Source organism: Nothobranchius furzeri, chromosome 6 (genome assembly GCF_043380555.1).
Source record: "Nothobranchius furzeri strain GRZ-AD chromosome 6, NfurGRZ-RIMD1, whole genome shotgun sequence".
NCBI lineage: Eukaryota > Metazoa > Chordata > Actinopteri > Cyprinodontiformes > Nothobranchiidae > Nothobranchius > Nothobranchius furzeri.
Genome location: NC_091746.1, coordinates 71,884,553 through 71,906,188, shown reverse-complemented (window position 1 = coordinate 71,906,188; position 21,636 = coordinate 71,884,553). Strand labels below are relative to the sequence as shown.

Below are 21,636 nucleotides of genomic sequence, written 5' to 3'. Positions count from 1 at the left end.
ATGACCTCACCGCCTGTAGATCCTCCACCAGATGGCAGCAGACGTGTGTAGGACAGCATCCGACAGGTTTCTGCCAAAGGGGGTGTTTTGCTTCTTTTTGGCATCAACTTCTACGTTTTGTTAATGCATCTAGTTATTAGAGATGCTCTAAAAAAGCTCAGCAAAGGCCTGTGTTCAGTACGAACAGTTTAACAGCAGAAATGAGATTTATTTGTAAACGCATCGATGTCGGTCAGCAGGAAAGCCCAGACACAATCAGCAGGTCAGGTCCGTCCCAGAATCAGACATCGCTATCGGTCCCGCGGACCACAATGGCTGCATCTCGCTGTTTCCTACAACAGGTAGTTGGATGAGTTTGCGTGGATGTGAGCAGAACCATTTAGTGTTTGTCGGTGGTCCCAGGCCCAGTGGACTGCAGGAAAACTCAACTGCTGGTTCTGTGGAGCTCGTTTGGGTGGCTTCAGCTTCCTGAATTGCATCAAGTGTCCGTGTGGCTGCGATGCTACGGTCCACCTTAACAAAAGCCGTGTGGATCAGGACCAGAAGCCCCATGTCTTCATCATCCGGCCGAGGAGGACAGGGTCTGCTGCTCTGTCTCACATAGGTCCAGCAGATCCACTCGCTGAAGGCCACAAAAGGTGCAGTTTGAGGGTGGGTGGGAAGTCCACATCCTGTTTTTGTCCTGCCAGCTCCAGGTTGGAGTCATCGGTTTTAAATCCTGCTGGACCCCGACATGAAGCAGGATCTCCACCCATTTCTGAAGTCAGACAATCGTCTCTGCTTCAGCAGACGACAGAGTCCATGAGGAGGAGACGGATTCAGCTTCCTCCCTCCGGGGTTTCACTGCTCAGCTGGAGGAGGAAAAGGTAAACGGTTTACTCAGACTGGATTAGGAATCTGAAAGTGGTAGTTTTTATGAGTTTGGTGAACCAGATTAACTCTCTTGATGGTTTAGGTTTCCTCTCAGCCTCCAGCACCGATGAGGCTGAACAAACGAGAGAAGAATCGTGTGAAGAGTCAGAGGAGGAAGCAGAGGAGGAGAGAGGGATGGCTGCAAGTCCACCTGGAAATGGAGCAGGTAAACGTAGAAATAACAAACTAACCGTCACGTTTGGGAGAACATGCTAACTCCACACATGCATGAGAACATGCTAACCCCACACATGCATGAGGAGAACACACTAACTCCACACATGCATGAGGAGAACACGCTAACTCCACACATGCATGAGGACATGCTAACCCCACACATGCATGAGGAGAACACGCTAACTCCACACATGCATGAGGAGAACACGCTAACTCCACACATGCATGAGGACATGCTAACCCCACACATGCATGAGGAGAGCATGCTAACCCCACACATGCATGAGAACACGCTAACTCCACACATTCATGAGGAGAACAAGCTAACTCCACACATGCATGAGGAGAACACGCTAACTCCACACATGCATGAGGAGAACATGCTAACTCCACACATGCATGAGGAGAACACGCTAACTCCACACATGCATGAGGAGAACACGCTAACTCCACACATGCATGAGGACATGCTAACCCCACACATGCATGAGGAGAACATACTAACCGCACACATGCATGAGGAGAACACGCTAACTCCACACATGCATGAGGAGAACACGCTAACTCCACACATGCATGAGGAGAACACGCTAACTCCACACATGCATGAGGAGAACACGCTAACTCCACACATGCATGAGGACATGCTAACCCCACACATGCATGAGGAGAACATGCTAACCCCACACATGCATGAGAACAAGCTAACTCCACACATGCATGAGGAGAACACGCTAACTCCACACATGCATGAGGAGAACACTCTAACTCCACACATGCATGAGGACATGCTAACCCCACACATGCATGAGGAGAACATGCTAACTCCACACATGCATGAGGACACGCTAACCCAACACATGCATGAGGACATGCTAACCCCACACATGCATGAGGAGAACATGCTAACTCCACACATGCATGAGGACACGCTAACCCCACACATGCATGAGGACATGCTAACCCCACACATGCATGAGGACACGCTAATCCCACACATGCATGAGGACACGCTAACCCCAAACATGCATGAGGACACGCTAACCCCACACATGCATGAGGACATGCTAACCCCACACATGCATGAGGAGAACATGCTAACTCCACACATGCATGAGGACACGCTAACCCCACACATGCATGAGGACATGCTAACCCCACACATGCATGAGGAGAACATGCTAACTCCACACATGCATGAGGACACGCTAACTCCACACATGCATGAGGACACGCTAACCCCACACATGCATGAGAACATGCTAGCTCCACACACGCATGAGGAGAACATGCTAGCTCCACACCCGCATGAGGAGAACATGCTAGCTCCACACATGCATGAGAACATGCTAACTCCACACATGCATGAGAACATGCTAACTCCACACATGCATGAGGAGAACATGCTAACTCCACACACACATGAGGAGAACATGCTAGCTCCACACATGCATGAGGAGAACATGCTAGCTCCACACATGCATGAGGAGAACATGCTAACTCCACACACGCATGAGGAGAACATGCTAGCTCCACACATGCATGAGGAGAACAGGGTGGCTCCACACCCGCATGAGGAGAACATGCTAGCTCCACACATGCATGAGGAGAACATGCTAGCTCCACACACGCATGAGGAGAACATGCTAGCTCCACACACGCATGAGGAGAACATGCTAGCTCTGTACATCTTTTGTACGTTCTTGCTGTGTTTGTCTTCAAATTCCATTTTTGGTTCTTTTTTAAACACAGAAAGGTTTTTTATTTACCTTGTTGACGTTTTGTTTGCGGCTGCAAAACTTCCTCAGAGCTGACGCTGATGGTGGCGTCACTTCCTACTCCGTTTATCTGCGAGCAGCAGAGGACGTTGTCGCCCTCTGCTGACCGCTCTCCCCTCTCCGATGATGCAGTCTCATGCACGGTCCAATGTGTAGAGCCCATCGTCTCTGTTCATGGTCCCACATCCACGTCTCCTTATCTCTATAGCTTCCTTCATCCATCTTTTGTATTTCTGTTATTTGGTGTTTATGATCCTTGTGTAATATATAGATATATTTTTTTTAAAGAGGGCTGACTGCACATTGATTTATCTGGAGATTGTGAAAGCTTAGATCAGTGAGCATTTCGTCTGGAATGGAATGGGGCCCTGCATGACTGATGGGTCTCAGCTGCAGTGTAGTACACCATTTAGCCAGGTGGCGGCAGCATTTCATCACAGGCTCACACGTTTTAGGTTTTTCACTCTTCTTCACCTGATTCCTAAACCAGTGGGTTAACTGGTGTTCTGTATTAATGTCTGGTAAAAATCACACAGGTTTAACTGAAATATTAAGATCAAAATGTAAGAAATCAAAAGAAGCTACAATCAAAGGTATTATTTATTTATTTATTCAGACATTTATTTAAAAAAAGAGTAACCCAATGAGAAGCACCATGGAGGTCCTCCGGCAGATTAAAAGGTAGCCGTAAACATGGCCAGTATTTAAAAAATCTAAATAAATAATCGACAAACTGGAAACACCACACATATGTGGTGTATTTCTAAAACCAAACACAGTCACAGCGTGGCTTTGGACAGTATAGCAGCACAAAGGATGCTGACATGTTCTTTAACTCAACACAGGTGTGGTTTGACCATATAGACCCTGGGAGATAAGTTCAACACAGGTGTGGTTTGACCATAGTGGGTTCAATTTAACACAGGTGTGGTTAGACCATAATGGGTTCAGTTTAACACAGGTGTGGTTTGACCATAATGGGTTCAATTTAACACAGGTGTGGTTAGACCATAATGGGTTCAGTTTAACACAGGTGTGGTTAGACCATAATGGGTTCAGTTTAACACAGGTGTGGTTAGACCATAATGGGTTCAATTTAACACAGGTGTGGTTAGACCATAATGGGTTCAGTTTAACACAGGTGTGGTTAGACCATAGTGGGTTCAATTTAACACAGGTGTGGTTAGACCATAATGGGTTCAATTTAACACAGGTGTGGTTAGACCATAATGGGTTCAGTTAAACACAGGTGTGGTTAGACCATAGTGGGTTCAATTTAACACAGGTGTGGTTAGACCATAATGGGTTCAGTTTAACACAGGTGGTTAGACCATAATGGGTTCAGTTTAACACAGGTGTGGTTAGACCATAATGGGTTAAGTTTAACACAGGTGTGGTTAGACCATAATGGGTTCAGTTTAACACAGGTGCGGTTTGACCATAATGGGTTCAGATCAACACAGGTGTGTGTTTGGACCCTGTGGGTTCAGTTGGTTCGGGTTCACCCTAACAAACATCATGTTAACATATGTATGCAGGTGAAATATCAGTCCAACTCTCAGGTTCACGCGCACCTGTTTGAACCACCGGAGCTCAGAAACGGTTAAACGAGCCGAGGGGGGGGGGGGTTGTTTTGCTGCTGGCTCTTCACACGTGAGACAGAGGCGGAAGACGGAGCAGCCTCCCCGCCCGTCGGCCTTCACAGGCGGCTGAAGGTGACTCTCCTCTCGGCTGGGATGCAGAGGCAGCTGGCGGGGCTGCCATCGCTCCTGTTCCGGGGAATTACCGCAGACTCCGGCGGGGCCTAGACCGGTAACCGGAAAAATCCTCCTCCGAGCGGGTCTCTCCATTCCCACATCGTTAGTTTTATCCGTTCGGTGTTTGGTCGGAGTGGGGTCCGGTACCGGGGGTGCATGCATGTGTTCTGCACCGTACGGGCGGAAAAGGCGCCCCAAATCAGCCGCGAGCATTTTCCCCATAAGGGCGGAGCTGGAGCGGCGGGAGAGCGCGGAGGAAGCCGTGGACGGCAGCAGGATGGTGGGTAGCAGAGCCGGGGAGGCGGGCTGGTCTGAAGGACGGATTCGAGGTAAATCCGCATCTTTCTGTCTCTGCTCAGACCGTCCAGGAGTTCAACACCCTAGTGGCTCTGTACCGGGAGCAGGTCATTTCCGTGGGCGAGATCTCCGCAGACTGTCCGTCCCTGCGGGCGCTGATGCACCAGACCCGGACTAAAGGATGCTCCATGGCCCGGGCAGCCCACCGGGACCTGGCCGTCATCTCAGTCTCAGGGTAGGGCAGCGAGACCTCCAGCATCCGTTCTGCTGTCTGGGTCCCACCACCAGAGCTTAATGGTCTCGGCTTGTCCAACATAAAAGTTAGAGACTAAAATAAAGACGTGATCTTTTCACCTTTATTCAAACATCACGTTCAGTTCTGAAGTAAAACAAATAACGCGTGTTCTGACTTGTTGTTGTTGATGTTTGTGCGTTTGGCACACGCATTTATCCACACAGGTGAGAAGTGCCACGGCGCTAAAGACTGGGAAGCATGGGATCGAACCAGCAACCCCATCTCCTTTAATCAGATTAATACACAATAAACTATCATCATTTATTTCTTGTATTTAGCCAGGAATGTGCACCGATCCTGCTTAAGAGCCGATTCCGATTTGTCGTCAGGAATTCGTCCTCCATCTTTGTCCTCATCCTTCTTTCGCTCCACATTCCCGCTCCAGGCCCGAGGACGGAGAGATCCATCCAGAAATCTGCCGGCTCTTCATCCAGCTGCAGTGCTGCCTGGAGATGTTCATCATGGAGATGCTGAAGTCCATGTGCCTGCTGGGGGTGCTGCAGCTCCACAGAAAAAGTACACCAGCGTGCCCCAGAGACCCGAGACAAACACTGATGTCTTTGTTCTTTTATTATTGTTGTTAGATCACCTGTCCTAGAACAACCTCTATCAGACGACCTTCTGTAATCAAGGTCACCGTTAAAAAAACAACACCTAAAACAAACTAAATCTTATTTTATTTTAAAACAAATCTCTCTCTTAAATCCGTTATTTGTCTTGTTTTTGGTAACTTTTGTGCCTCCGTCCAACAGGGACGGACTCGGAGCCAAGGGTGGACTTCAGGGTGGACGAGAGCTCCGACGTTCCCATCCTGGAAGAACGATCCTCTTCTCCCATTGATTTTCCTCATGAGCAGTGGCTGGTGGGAACTGATATAGAAAACATAGAAAGGTAAAATCCTCGCCCGTGTATTTTTAACTTCTGTCTATTGGCGAACAATCTGCTGAGTCATGGTTTGTTTTTGACAGAGATATGAGAGAGATGAGAAACCTACTCAGCAAACTCAGGGAGACGATGCCATTGCCACTGAAAAATCAAGGTATTTTGTGCGTTCTGCCTTTAAAATAATTCCATTTAATTATAAAAATATTCAGAGGGATTAAAAAGACGCCTGTTTTTGAGTCGATAAGCTTAAGATTAGCAGTGGGCTGTGTTCCCTTTCTGAAGACTCTGCTCCCTCTTGTTCTCTGAAATGTAACCAGGCACGACTCTTAATGGAATGCAGCCCGTTTATCAGATAGAACAGGAGTGGGTTTTGGACTCCGCGTGAAGTCATTTATGAAGCATAATGGTTTGAAACTAACAATGAGAATCATTTAGTCCGCGTTTTGATGTGATTTTAGGTGATTTGTGGCATTATGGAAGTGTGACGGCCAAAACATGTATAGAAATAATAAATGTCTTCTTCATACGTTCTCCTGCAATGCCCTGGTCCTGTAGAATGAGCCCTGGCATTTTTACTGTGATTGCCTGTTTTTCTGTAAAATCACAGAAAAAGAGAGATGCTCGGGTCGAGCAGGCTGCTTCATGCGCGTTCACGCTCAGGCATCGCCCGTAGCATTTGCTATCCGTAGCTTTAGCAGCAGAGAGAGAGGCAGTGCCACTTTGTCGCTGTTCCTAACGCCTAGTGACAAAGCTAGCTACATTTCTGAGGACCCTTAGCTACTTTCTGTAGAACTTTCTTCTAAATATTTCCTGCAAATTAGCAACAAAATAGCCATTTTCACTCCGAACCGTTCTTTGGTTTGACGTTGTTTCAGCTGTCATCAAGGATATAAAAGTTACAGATACTGTGAATGTTACTAGAGTGTAGCTCACAAGGGTTAGGGTTAGGGTGATGGCAGTACGCAGATCAGGGCGGGGCACATTTGACTCCGCCCACCGCGCCCCGCCCCGATCTGCGTACAGCAGTCAGGGGCTACTCACTCAGCATGTAGCAGGTATCTGAAACCGCAGCACCGTGCCTGTGTTAGAGCCTCCATTGTGTTTATCATGGACCTGTCTAATTCCTGGAGAACCTGCTTTTGACCTCTTCATATCCGACTCCGCACCGAGACATGAAGAATGACTCAGAAACAACAAAGACTGTCGAGTATCTCTGAACACGTTTAATTCACGAGTTTACAGCATCTTCTCCTCCGTGCTCACTCACGCGTGTTTTGGTGGTTCGGGCGCGCTCCACGCACGCTCCGGATCTGCCATAAAGTCCCGCCTCCATTTGATTGACAGCAACAGGCAGACTTCTCCTCAGTTTCTTCTATAAGGTTGAAACTCGAAACGGGAAACTGTCAATAATGCGGGACTGTGCGGGACATCTGGTCACCGTAGCTCGCAGAACCCTTTCAACATGAAATTAACTGTTTTTTACTTGGGATTTACTGTTGTTTACTGGGATTAACTGTTGTCTACTGGGGATTAGTTGTTGTTTACTGGAGACTACCTGGTGTTTACTTGGATTAACTGTTGTTTACTGGAGATTACCTGGTGTTTACTTGTATTAACTGCTGTTTACTGAGGATCAGCTGTTGTTTACTAGGATTAACTGTTGTCTGCTGGGGATTAGTTGTTGTTTACTGGAGATTACCTGGTGTTTACTTGGATTAACTGTTGTTTACTGGAGATTAACTGTTGTTTACTGGGAATTGACTGTTGTTTACTGGAGATTAACTGTTGTTTACTGGGAATTGACTGTTGTTTACTGAAGATTAGCTGTTGTTTACTGGGATTAACTGTTGTCTACTGGGGATTAGTTGCTGTTTCCTGGAGATTACCTGGTGTTTACTTGGATTAACTGTTGTTTACTGGAGATTGACTGTTGTTTACTGGGAATTGACTGTTGTTTACTGGAGATTAACTGTTGTTTACTAGGATTAACTGTTGTCTACTTGGGATTAGTTAATGTTTACTGGAGATTACCTGGTGTTTACTTGGATTAACTGTTGTTTACTGGAGATTAACTGGTGATTACTGGGAATTGACTGTTGTTCACTGAGGATTACCTGGTGTTTACGTGGATGAACTGTTGTTTACTGGAGATTAACTGGTGTTTACTGGGAATTGACTGTTGTTTACTAAGATTAGCTGTTGTTTACTAGGATTAACTGTTTTTTTTACTGGAGATTAACTGCTGTTTACTGGGATTAACTGTTGTCTACTGGGGATTAGTTGTTGTTTACTGGAGATTACCTAGTGTTTACTTGGATTAACTGTTGTTTACTGGAGATTAACTGGTGTTTACTGGGAATTGACTGTTGTTTACTGAGGATTAGCTGTTGTTTACTGGAGATTAACTGTTGTTTACTAGGGATTAGATGTTGATTACTGGGATTAACAGTTGTTTACTGGAGATTAATTTTTGTTTATTGGAGATTAACTGGTGTTTACTGGGAATTTACTGTTGTTTACTGGGGATTAGCTGTTGTTTATGGGGATTGGCTGTTTACTGGGGATTAACTGTTATTTACTGGGGATTAGCTGCAGTTTACTGAGGATTAGTTGTTGTTTACTGGAGATTAGCTTTTGTTTACTGGTGATTAGCTGTTGTTTACTGGAGATTAGCTGTTGTTTACTGGAGATTAGCTGTTGTTTACTGGAGATTAGCTGTTGTTTACTGGAGATTAACTGGTGTTTACTGGAGATTAACTGTTGTTTACTGGGGATTAGATATTGATTACTGGGATTAACAGTTGTTTACTGGAGATTAATTTTTGTTTATTGGAGATTAACTGGTGTTTACTGGGAATTTACTGTTGTTTACTGGGGATTAGCTGTTGTTTATGGGGATTGGCTGTTTACTGGGGATTAACTGTTATTTACTGGGGATTAGCTGCAGTTTACTGAGGATTAGTTGTTGTTTACTGGAGATTAGATTTTGTTTACTGGTGATTAGCTGTTGTTTACTGGAGATTAGCTGTTGTTTACTGGAGATTAGCTGTTGTTTACTGGAGATTAACTGGTGTTTACTGGAGATTAACTGTTGTTTACTGGGGATTAGATATTGATTACTGGGATTAACAGTTGTTTACTGGAGATTAATTTTTGTTTACTGGAGATTAACTGGTGTTTACTGGGAATTTACTGTTGCTTACTGAGGATTAACTGTTGTTTACTGGAGATTAACTGGTGTTTACTAGGGATTAGATGTTGATTACTGGGATTAACGGTTTACTGGAGATTAATTTTTGTTTACTGGAGATTAACTGGTGTTTACTGGGAATTTACTGTTGTTTACTGGGGATTAGCTGTTGTTTATGGGGATTGGCTGTTTACTGGGGATTAACTATTATTTACTGGGGATTAGCTGCAGTTTACTGAGGATTAGTTGTTGTTTACTGGAGATTAGCTGTTGTTTACTGGTGATTAGCTGTTGTTTACTTGTGATTAGCTGTTGTTTACTGGAGATTAGCTGTTGTTTACTGGGGATAAACTGATGTTTACTGGGGATAAACTGATGTTTACTGGGATTAGCTGTTGTTTACTGGGGATTAGCTGTTGTTTACTGGTGATTAACTGGTGTTTACTGGGGATTAGCTGTTGTTTACTAGAGATTAAATGGTGTTTACTGGGGATTAGCTGTTGTTTACTGGAGATTGACTGGTGTTTACTGGAATTAACTGGTGTTTCCTGGGGATTAGCTGTTGTTTCCTGGGGATTAGCTGTTGTTTCCTGGGGATTAGCTGTTGTTTACTGGAGATTAACTGGTGTTTCCTGGGGATTAGATGTTGTTTACTGGGGATTAGTTGTTGTTTCCTGGAGATTAACTGTTGTTTCATGGAGATTAGCTGTTGTTTCCTGGGGATTAGCTGTTGTTTCCTGGGGATTAGCTGTTGTTTCCTGGGGATTAGCTGTTGTTTCCTGGGGATTAGCTGTTGTTTACTGGGGATTAGCTGTTGTTTACTGGAGATTGGTGTTTACTGGGGATTAGATGTTGTTTACAGGGGATAAACTGTTGTTTACTGGTGAATAACTGGTGTTTACTGGGGATTAGCTGTTGTTTACTAGAGATTAAATAGTGTTTACTGGGGATTAGCTGTTGTTTACTGGAGATTAACTGGTGTTTACTGGGGATTAGCTGTTGTTTACTGGGGATTAACTGTTTACTGGAGATTAACTGTTTACTGGAGATTAACTGGTGTTTACTGGGAATTAGCTGTTGTTTACTAGATATTAACTAGTGTTTACTGGATATTAACTGTTGTTTACTGGGGATTAACTGTTGTTTACTGGGGATTAACTGTTTACTGGAGATTAACTGTTTACTGGAGATTAACTGGTGTTTACTGGGAATTAGCTGTTGTTTACTAGATATTAACTAGTGTTTACTGGATATTAACTGTTGTTTACTGGGGATTAACTGTTGTTTACTGGGGATTAACTGTTGTTTACTGGGGATAAACTGTTGTTTACGGGGGATAAACTGTTGTTTACGGGGGATTAGATGTTGTTTATTAGAGATTAACTGGTGTTTACTGGGGATTAGCTGTTGTTTACTGGAATTAACTGTTGTTTACAGGGGATAAACTGTTGTTTACAGGGGATAAACTGTTGTTTACTGGGGATAAACTGTTGTTTACTGGGGATAAACTGTTGTTTATTAGAGATTAACTGGTGTTTACTGGGATTAGCTGTTGTTTACTGGAATTAACTGTTGTTTACTGGGGATAAACTGTTGTTTACTGGGGATAAACTGTTGTTTACTGGGGATAAACTGTTGTTTACAGGGGATAAACTGTTGTTTACAGGGGATAAACTGTTGTTTACAGGGGATGAACTGTTGTTTACAGGGGATGAACTGCTGTTTACAGGGGATAAACTGCTGTTTACAGGGGATAAACTGCTGTTTACAGGGGATAAACTGCTGTTTACTGGGGATAAACTGTTGTTTACAGGGGATTAGCTGGTGTTTACTGGAGATTAACTGGTGTTTACTGGGATTAATTGTTGTTTACTGGGGATAAACTGTTGTTTACAGGGGATTAGCTGGTGTCTACTGGAGATTAACTGTTGTTTACTGGGGATTAGCTGTTGTTTACTGGAGATTAACTGGTGTTTACTGGGATTAATTGTTGTTTACAGGGGATGAACTGTTGTTTACTGGGGATTAGCTGTTGTTTACTAGAGATTTCGTTTCGTTTCGTTTTATTGAGATCCTCATTAGCTTCTGCCTAAGTGCAGATGCTAGTCTTCCTGGGGTCTCATACATTTTCATACAGTTGTTTACATGAGATAATACCCTTTACACACAAACACACACACACACATTCACGCACACACATCCCTAATTCCCATAATACCAGTAGCTCAAGATGAAATCACATATCTAGAACAAAATTACATACATAAACTAATATCGGGAAAGGAGTTAATCACACCAATAAAGATTGAAAATAAAATATAACAGAATGGTTACATCATGTCCATTGTTTCGTATCATAGTTCATCGATATCCAGTACTCGACCTCAAACACAGATTTTCAATCCTTCGTTGCAGAGTTCATAGTCACTATACAATTAAGTGTGTAAACAAAAAAATTTTCAGTTTCTTATGAAAAGAAATGTTATTACTTTCAAAAATTAAAAATCTAGGTAATGCATTCCATGCAAGCATAGCTTTATAGTGAAAAGATCGTTGAATTTGATTTGTTCTACTGCGTGGTAAAATACATTTCATCTCATTTATCTGTCGTGTATTATAAGTATGATTATCTGAAAAAAACATTAATTTGCTATGTATAATTTTTGGTGTTTTTGTAATTATTATTTTCCTCACAGTTGTTACCACGAAATACTTCAATCTACTCTTCACATCAAGCCAAGCAAGTTTTTCATGCATCGTTCCCACATTCGTTCTGTAAGGGCAGCCTAAAACAATACGAGCTGCTTTATTTTGTGCAACTTGTAGCTTATGCAAATTATTTTCACTTGTACTGGACCAAATAACAGATGCTTGATCTACACAAGAAAGCACTAATATTGAACAAGGCATTTAAGTAAATATTGTGGTATAAATTTGCAACAAAATTTAATTATGCCCATACCTCTCCCCATTTTGCGTAAAACATAATTAATCTGGCTTGTCCATGATAATTTACAATCAACTATAACTCCTAGTAATTTTACTTCTTCTAGTTGTTCTATTATGTTGTTACTCAGGGTTAAATGTAACTTTGGCATCGTCTGTAAAGTATGTTTGGAGCCAACTACCATGCATTTAGTTTTTCCTGCATTAATCACTAATTTGTTAGCAGTTATCCACTGCTCGACTGTTCTTAACTCTTCATTTAATATTTCATTCAATGCACTCTCCGTATGTGCTGAAGCTAAAACAGTAATATCATCTGCATATACTGCTGTAGTCGCATGTTGCAGCACCCACGGAAAATTATTCAAAAAAATAGAAAACAAAAGTGGTCCCAAACAACTTCCCTGTGGAACACCACATTCCATCAGACCCTTTTCAGAAAAACTGCCATTGAAATAAAATTGATATTCTCTGTCAGTAAGATAACTTTTAGTCCAGTTAAGAGCAGATGTATGAAATCCATAGTGTTTAAGTTTTTGTAATAAAATATCATGATCTAAAACATCAAAAGCCGCACTTAAATCAAGAAATATAGAACCAATTAGCTTATTATTATCGATATTCTCTAAGCAATAATCAGTTATTTGAATAAGTGCAGTAGTGGTTGAGTGATTTGTTTTGTAAGCATGTTGATATTTTGTGTTCAATTCATTTACCTCAAAATAATCTTGAATTTGATCATATGCAATTTTTTCCATGATTTTACTTAACGCTGGTAGCAAACTTATTGGTCGACTGTTTTGACCAGACAGTGGTTCTCTATTGTTCTTAATTAAAGGTATTATTTTTGCTGTTTTCCATTGAGATGGGAAAATACCTTCTTTAAAACTTCCATTTATTATATGAACAATAGGACATGAAATAAAATCTACTACTAACTTGAACCATTTTATATCAATATTATCTATGCCAGATGGTTTATTTTTACTTTTTAATATTATCTCCTTAACCTTGTCTTCAGTCACTTTATCAAATTGAAATTGGCAGTTTTTATTTAACATTATTTTTTGTTTAATTAGTTGATAGGAAATATTTTTGGTTTGACTATTTTCCATAGAATCTCGTAACAACTTAATTTTATTAGTTAAAAACTGGTTTAAATAATTAGCAATTTCTGTTGGTTTAGTGAGATAAGTTCCCCCTACATCCAAAAAAGTTGGAGCTGACCTATTATGCCTACCCATCATTTCATTCAATGTACCCCATAATCTTGCACTATCCGATTTTGCATCAGTTAGTCTTTTTTGATAATACAACCGTTTTTTATGATTATTTAATTTAGTTACAAAGTTTCGTGATCTACGATACTCTTTCCATTTATCTGGACTATTAGTTTTTACTGCTTCATTTTTAAGTTTATCCCTCTGCCTCATATATTCTTTTAATTCTTCATCCAACCATGGAGCAGATACCCTTCTCACAGCACTTTTCCTTATAGGAGCATGTCTGTCTAACACCTTTGTGAACAATTCATTGAAAACTGCTACTGCTTGGCATGGATCATCTTCACTTAAAACCTGTGTCCAACTTATTTTCCTCACATCTTCTATGAAGTCATCTTCATTGAAATATTTAAACATCCGTCTGCACACAAATAATTGGCCTTTTTTAGGCATCTTTGTTTTCCTTGTTACCGCAATTAAATTATGGTCGCTACAGCCCACTGGAATCGAAACGGCTTTAGAACATAAATTTGTCATATTGGTAAAAATTAAGTCAATCAAAGTTGTAGAAAATTTGCCATTACTTTTCATTTGAATTCTAGTATCAGCCTGCACGAGTTGTGATAAATTACAAATGTTGGTAAATGAAAACAATTTATTCCTCAATGGACAATTTCCTGATTTCCAGTCTATATTTAAGTCACCTAGGAAAAAAATTTCTTTTCTTAGATCACATGCCTTATCCAACATACCTCCTATCTGATCCAAGTGGTATATAGGAGCATTTGGTGGTCTGTAACAACATCCAATAATGACAGCTTTTAAATGAGGAATCTGCAATTCTAACCATAGTGTCTCAACTTCAGTTACCATGAAATCTGTTCTTACTCTAACTGGTATGTGATTTTGAACATAACAGGCCACACCTCCACCATACAAATTCCTATCTAGTCTATAAATATTATAGCCCCTAACCTCTACTACTTCATTATTAATTGTGTCATCTAAATGTGTTTCTGATATTGCTAACACATGTAAATTATAATTTTGCAAAATTTCTTGAATATCCACCACCTTATTTCTCAAACTGCACACATTCAAATGAGCTCTTTTAAACCCCTTTTCCCGCAACCAAACATGATCTGTCATCCAAAATCTGGAATAAATTCCTGCCTGCAAAAATCATACTGAGCTTCCTGTAACATTTTTATAATTTTACCAAACACATTCATACTGTCATTCATCTCAAACTCAAACACTGTAATGAAATAAAACATTTTTACACACCAGCTCTAGACACATAAATAACCAAATTATATCACTCTTATTATACGGGCTATCATTTCCATCTTGCGATGTTATTTAATACTTATATAAAAATTAAACATAATCCTCACATAACCTAAACAGTAATCTCACAGTCCATCTTCACACTCATTAAACCGTTTTTAATTGGTCCATATTATTCTCCATCCTTCTTCCCTGGTTCAATCACAGTCTTGTAGTAAGCTTCAGCCTCACTCGGTTCATTGAACCTTTTTGTCTCATTTTTAAAAGTCAGAATCAGGGTAGCGGGATGAATTAGGCCGTGTCTCACCTGAGCCTTCTTCAGCTTACTCCTTATTTCCCAGAAGCCAGCTCTTTTTTTCGCCATTTCACTGGTCAGATCTAGAAAAATCTTCAGCTTCATACCATGCAGTTGGAAAACACGTTCTTCTCTGGCTATCTTTATAATCTCCTCCTTTGTTGTAAGCCTCCGCAGCCGCACCATCATCTCTCTTCCTGCGTCCCTCCTAGGTCCAATCCAGTGCGCCATCTCCACTTCTGGCTCCCGCAGAAGTTTTCCTCTAAACAAATCTTTAAACAGCGTGTCCATATAAGTAGTCAGGTCGGTTTTTCCAATGTCACCAGATAATCCGAACACACGAAGGTTGTATTTGCGGCTCTGCATTTCAAGCCGCTCCGTCCTCTCTCTCAGCTCGGCGTTGGATTTGTTCAGCCTTGCATTCTCCGACTCCAACTTTGACATCCGACTGTCCAGTTTAGGTAAAGTCTCCTCCACATCACCCAGTCTTCTCACACAAGTAGAAATATCATCCATAATCGCGTTCAGTTTATTAACCACAACGCTGATCTCTTCCTTTATGACAGAGCGTATCAACTCCGATATTTCTTTTCTGTCACCATGCGCACCTGCCATGTCTCCTTGTCCCACGTACTGAAGCTCGTCGTCGTTTTCGTTTTGTTTGGATTGCTGCTTCACCTTCCTGGGGGGCATAATACTGCCAACTGCCACATATGTTGATTTCACCAACTAAAAAACATTTATCTCAATCCAGCACCACAATATTTGACAAATTTGTCAGAGCTTGGCGTTCACCTGTGCTCACCCGTGACTCATGGGCGTGTCTTGTTGTGTTTTTTTTTAAACAGTTTAAATTAACTGGTGTTTACTGGGGATTAGCTGTTGTTTACTGGAATTAACTGTTGTTTACTGGGGATAAACTGTTGTTTACTGGGAATAAACTGTTGTTTACTGGGGATTAGCTGTTGTTTACTGGATTTTGGAGCCGCATCCAAATTGAGATGCTCCTTCTAAATCCTGGTGTTGGTACCAGACACTGGACCCTTTGTTCACCGGGATGACCGGAAATGAATGGCTGTGAAACAGGACGATCTGTCCACCAGGCCTGACCGACGAACTGAGAGCGAATTTGTGGCCGTGGGCTAACATTTGTTTGTTTGTTTATTTGTTTGTTTGTTTTCAGACGACAGCAGCTTGTTAAATCTGACCCCCGACCCGCTGGTCCGACAGAGGAAGAGACGCTTCCCCGGACTCTGCTGCATGGTTTCAGGCTGAGAGCTCATCGGCACACAGGAAGTACGTTGATCTCACTTCCTGTCATCAGTTCATCTATCCTTCATGGTTGTTAAACGGTATCTGAAATTGTAATCCTGGAATATCTGGATTTTATTCCTTTTTTATTTCTAATCTTGATTTAGGCTTTTTAAGAGTTTAAATAAAGCAAATATCAGTTCTGCTGTAAAGTTCTCAGCAGGATTCAGGTTCACGTAGAAAAGACTCACTCGGTCTGTTTTGTTTTTAGTTTAAACATCTTCATTATTTTAGAAATGTCTCATGAAACCTTCAGTCTAATTAAAGCTAATAAGTGTAAATATTCAGGCTATGCACAGGCGTTTGTCCGACGCGTCGCCGTCCGTGTTTCTGCGCTAAACTTTGTGACGTGGCAGCATGTTCACCAACCATCGTCCACTTTAACGTGCATACGTGGCTCTTAGATGTAAGCACGACTCATGCAGCTAGAAAAATAAAAGATTCAGAGCTAATTCAGCAGAAAAAAGTAAAACCTCCAGATTTAATCTCAGTTTGAGGCTTGTTTTTAATGCTTGGATGTCGTCAGTGTTACTCAGAAATGTTTGCCTGGTTAAAAAGTTCAGTTGCACTTCAGAAAATTCATTTTCTGCATTAACAGCTGATGAGTTTCACCTTCTGCTCAAACCCAGTAACTGTGTAAAAACTGGAGGTTTGGCCGTCAGCAGACAGAGCATGTTCAGTTGAGTCAAAACTTAAAAGAGAAAGTAAACTTTTTTAAGGGAAAAGTCAAAAATGTGGCTGCTGTTTTTTATTTTGTGCTAAATGCACTTCCTGGACTTTTATTTTGAAATGATAACTCTTGTTTTTCCTCTCTGGCTCAAGTTTAACAAGCTGGTGAATATTTGTGTCTCCCAGCAGTTAAAAGGCTCTTTTCTGCTTGTTTTGGCAAAACAAAAACCAAACAGCTGTTGGGTTCTGGTTCTTCTGAATGTAGGTGCGGTGTAGTCTGTAAATAAACCACGTGTGTGTAGTTTTATGTTTCGGCTTGTGTTTGATGCGCGGTCATCCTGCAGAGTAGAGACAAACAGCTGATCTTGATTAGCTTCTGACATTTTATAACAAATAAAGTTTTATATGAAACTATCGATGTTTTTGTGTGTTTTTCTCAACATTTATTTTGTTTTTAAAAATTACACCATTGTTTCATTCTAGTTTTGCACCTGATGAAAAAGAGCAACCCCCCCCCCCCCCTATTTTTTTAGCGTAGCGTTAGCATGGGCAGAGCATGGTAATCACGGCGTTTCATCATCAAGCAAAGAGAAAACGTTACATTCCATTCCATTCCATTCCATTTATTTGATAAAGCACATTTAAAAACAGCATGTGAGCTGACCAAAGTGCTGTACAGGGGTAAAAACATATAAGGTTAAAAGAATAATATAAAAGAATAAAACAACTAGAGCAAAACACAAAGAACCAACAATGAGAAGTCAATAAAATCAGTAAAAGAACAGTGTAAATAAACCATCGATAAAATAGCTAGGTAGTAAAAGCAAGAGAATAAAAGTAAGTCTTTAAGTGAGACTTAAAAACCCCAATGGAGGTTTACAGGTGCGTTCTCTCAGGATCTGACTCACCAGGCTCGCTGTGCTCTGATTGAGATTTTGATTCTCCGTTAATTTGGGTGATCGAAGAAAGAGCTCTCTCCTCTGCTCCGCCCGAGTTCCCCCAGACGGAACCAGGAGATGTCTCTGCGATTCAAGCACCGCCGGGCCAGACTCTGGGTTTGCTAATCCCATCATTCCCCGACGGTGATGGAACTTTCCTGTGGGGCGCCTGCTCAGCAATCCAGTGTTTGGGTGTGATGGCCGCACCCCAAAGCCCTCGGTTGTAGCGATCTTCGTCAGTTGGTGACTGGTGTTCTGACAAACTGCAGTGATGCGGACGCTGAGCAGATCTGTCGTGGTGAAGAGGGAGCTGAGCCAGAAAGCCAGGCTCTCGATTTACCGGTCGATCTACGTCCCAATCCTCACCTGTGGTCATGAGCTTTGGGTAAAGACCGAAAGAACGAGATCGCGGATACAAACGGCCGAAATGAGTCTCCTCCGTAGGGTGGCCGGGCTCAGCCTTAGAGATAGGGTGAGGAGCTCGGACATTCGGGAGGGACTCGGAGTAGAACCGCTGCTCCTCCGGATCGAAAGGAGCCAGTTGAGGTGGTTTGGGCATCTGGTCAGGATGCCTCCTGGACGCCTCCCTGGGGAGGTGTTTCGGGCATGTCCTGCCGGCAGGAGGCCCCCGGGTCGACCCAGGACACGTTGGAGAGGTTACATCTCCAATCTGGTCCGGGAACGCCTTGGGGTCCTGCCGGAGGAGCTGGTGGAGAAGGCCGGGGAGAGGACGGTCTGGAGCTCCCTAGTTGGGATGCTGCCCCCGCGACCCGGATCCGGATAAGCGGACGAAGACGAAGTTACTGTAACAGAAATGTATCCAACACGCTGTCGCTTGAGGTGAGCAGGGCAGGTCAGACTTCAGATTTCTCCCCGGACCAGAAACCCCACCAGGGGCAACATTCCTAGGATCAGTAGAGCATCCTGCTCCATCTGGAACCAACACTAAAACAGGGTGGTGGTGGTGTGATGGTGCGGGGCTGCTCCAGGGCCACCTGCTGTAATTGATGAATTCTGCTCTCTAGCAGAACACCCTGAAGGAGCATGTCTGACCTTTGACCTTAAACAGGCCCTTCCTGCTGGAAAACCCTCCAGCACGGCTGAATTGAGACAGATCAGTGAAAAACAATTTAGATGAAACCATGAAAATGAAGATTTGGGTCTCCAAGCTTCAAAGAGGTTCTGATGATCAACTTTGAAAATCATCAAACTGACTGAAAACAGAGCAGAACATCAAGGAACCATTAAGGAGACTGGAGAAATTTCAGAGTCCAAGGCTCGGGTCCGATTCCTGAGACAGAACCACCTCCAGATCCGGACCTGGGATTATGGTGGACCACTTTCATCAGGTTCTACAGACAGGACAGAACCCTGATGTAGAACCGGTCCGGATGCTGTTCTGGCTTCTCTCCGGTCCACCTAGATGGACCAGAACCAGAGCGGAAATGTGGACAAATGGATCAGAATTCCTGATCTTTGATCGAAAAAATTAACTCCACAGAGGTCCATTCAGACTGGTCCAAACAGGTCCAAAAACCTGGTTCTGGTTCTGGTACGTAACTAGCTTGGACCAGGGTTCTGCTGCCTTCAAGGCAACCCAACCCAACATCTGACCCACATCATGAAGAGCTGGTGGTTCTGGACCGACCCGCTGCAGGTCATCCGTCCCCAGTTGAAGAAAACCGTGAAGAATGGTTCTGGTTCTGCTGGAAACTTTCATCTTCCTATACAGATCTGAATGTTCAGGAGAACCCTGACGTGGACCTGATCCTAGAGGATCCCGGTCCTGGTTCTGTAGAACTTTCCCACGTAAACATCTTTGATCATTAAACAAAACAGTTTTCTGGTTTTCCATGAAAGTTGAAATTATTCCTGATCAGCTGGAACCAAAACAGCGATGGATTGTGAAATACCCCCCCCCCCCCCCCCCCACACACACACACACACACACACACACACGCGCACGCACACACACACACACACACACCTTGAATCAGAACATCTGGTTTGTGTCCTAGCAGCTGGCAACTCCGGATCTCTTCCCGTAACTGGGAGCAGGAGCGGAGGTTATATAAGAACTCTGGCTGTTGTTCTAACCTGGTCCAGTTTGTGTTCTGGACTCTGATTGGTGTGCGTGAGCTCCTGGATCCCTGTGGGATTAGAACCAGGTCCGCGTCTCCTCCCAGATTAGAACCAGACTACAGGCTTCTCTGAAGACGACGCTGCTGAACGTGAGTCAGATTTCGGCTTTTTAAAGCTGTTGGGTTGAATTTTGCTGCCTTTGTTTCTAAAGTTTTAGATTTCTTACAACACGAAAAACGTCCCAGAATGAAAGAACTTTATAAAAGTAAACATTTCGACTGATCTTGTGTTTATTTATCTGAATAAAACAAGATGAAATTATTCTAACAGAGGAGGTTTTAGGGCTCCTGATGGCTTCACCCTGCAGCTCCATGCTGCTGCTGCAGCTCCTCAGCTGCATATCAACCGGTCTGGCCTGTTTCTGTGACCGCTACCCCTGGACCTCCTGGTCCATCTGCACCAGAACCTGCAACCACGGCACTCAGAGCAGGACCAGGTGAGGCTGTGTTGGTGCACCGCAGACAGGAATCAGACTCAACACAAAAGCCAGCTGAGGTTTGCTTCTGATAAACTAAAGGGCCGTTCTGCAGAAAGGATCGAGACTATTCAGAAGAACAAAGAGCTCAGACTGGTCAGATCTGGATTGGAAGATTCAGATTAGATTAGCAAAATCTTGAAAGTACAGTTCATTTATCTGACAATCTGTATCCAGTGGTGGCGCCAGGGGGCGCTAGGGGGCGCTATAGCTACCCCTGGATTAGTCATTGCACCCCTAAGTAAATATTAGATATTTTTTTTATGATTTTATTTTAATTTAACGTGTGGATGTGATAATATTTAACATACAAAACAAAAATAATCAGTAAATTATCACATAGATAGTAAAAACTTAAACCAAAACAGGAAATTGATGTTAACCTTTGACATCATTTTCCACCTGCGAATGAGTGAAAGGTAGAGCTAGTGGTAAAATGGATCGGTTTTTGTTGCCCAAATTTCCACGGGTTCAGTCAGAAACAAGTGAATCTTTGGAAGTGATCTCAGACCCACAAAAACCTACGGTTCTATGGCGCGGTATGGGGGCCAAAATTAAGACTACTGCCCAGCAACAGGAGGCTATATAAATTATGAAGCTAACTTCCGATCTGATTAATGATAAGCTGGCGCCGGTAACTGAAAGGCTGGCGCTGCTTACTGAGGAATAGCACCTTTACCGACGTTATTACTAGATACGCTAGGGACTAGCAGCCCTCAGCTGGTCATTGACTGGTTCACACACTCCCTCCGCTGTCTATTAGCATGGATAGGCTAGCTTTAGCCTGGACGGGCTGGTGTTAGCATTGGAGAGGCTAGCCATTAGCGTGCCTAGGCTGGCCACTAGCTGGATTTCCTACCCCCTTGACGGACCATTAGCATGGATAGGCTGGCGTTAGCATCGGAGAGGTTAGCCATTAGCGTGCCTAGGCTGGCCATTAGCTGACTAGTGACTCTCTGAGACATGCTAATAGCTTGCCTCTCCGATGCTATTGCCAGTCTATCCATGCTTAAGGTCCGTCAAGGTGATAGGAAATCCAGCTAGTGGCATGCCTAG

At 42.9% G+C, this 21,636-nt stretch overlaps 2 protein-coding genes across 2 annotated transcripts in view; both read left to right on the top strand.

Annotated features, from left to right (window-relative positions):
* The first annotated feature begins 4,586 nt into the window (after window positions 1-4,586).
* LOC107375023 (regulator of G-protein signaling 7-binding protein B) lies at window positions 4,587-17,006 on the top strand. The gene is made up of 6 exons (XM_015943362.3): window positions 4,587-4,904; window positions 4,984-5,156; window positions 5,602-5,732; window positions 5,969-6,107; window positions 6,185-6,255; window positions 16,229-17,006. The coding sequence occupies exons 1-6, from the start codon at window positions 4,785-4,787 to the stop codon at window positions 16,318-16,320; spliced, it is 726 nt and encodes a 241-aa protein (XP_015798848.1). The 5' UTR covers window positions 4,587-4,784; the 3' UTR covers window positions 16,321-17,006.
* Window positions 17,007-20,077: 3,071 nt separating this feature from the next.
* Window positions 20,078-21,636, top strand: part of c6.2 (complement component 6, duplicate 2) — a 43,716-nt gene continuing 42,157 nt past the window's right edge. The window contains exons 1-2 of the mRNA XM_070552539.1: window positions 20,078-20,194; window positions 20,376-20,541. Of these exons, the coding sequence (XP_070408640.1) occupies window positions 20,396-20,541 (146 nt within the window). The 5' untranslated portion in view covers window positions 20,078-20,194; window positions 20,376-20,395. The remainder of the gene's footprint in view (window positions 20,195-20,375; window positions 20,542-21,636) is intronic.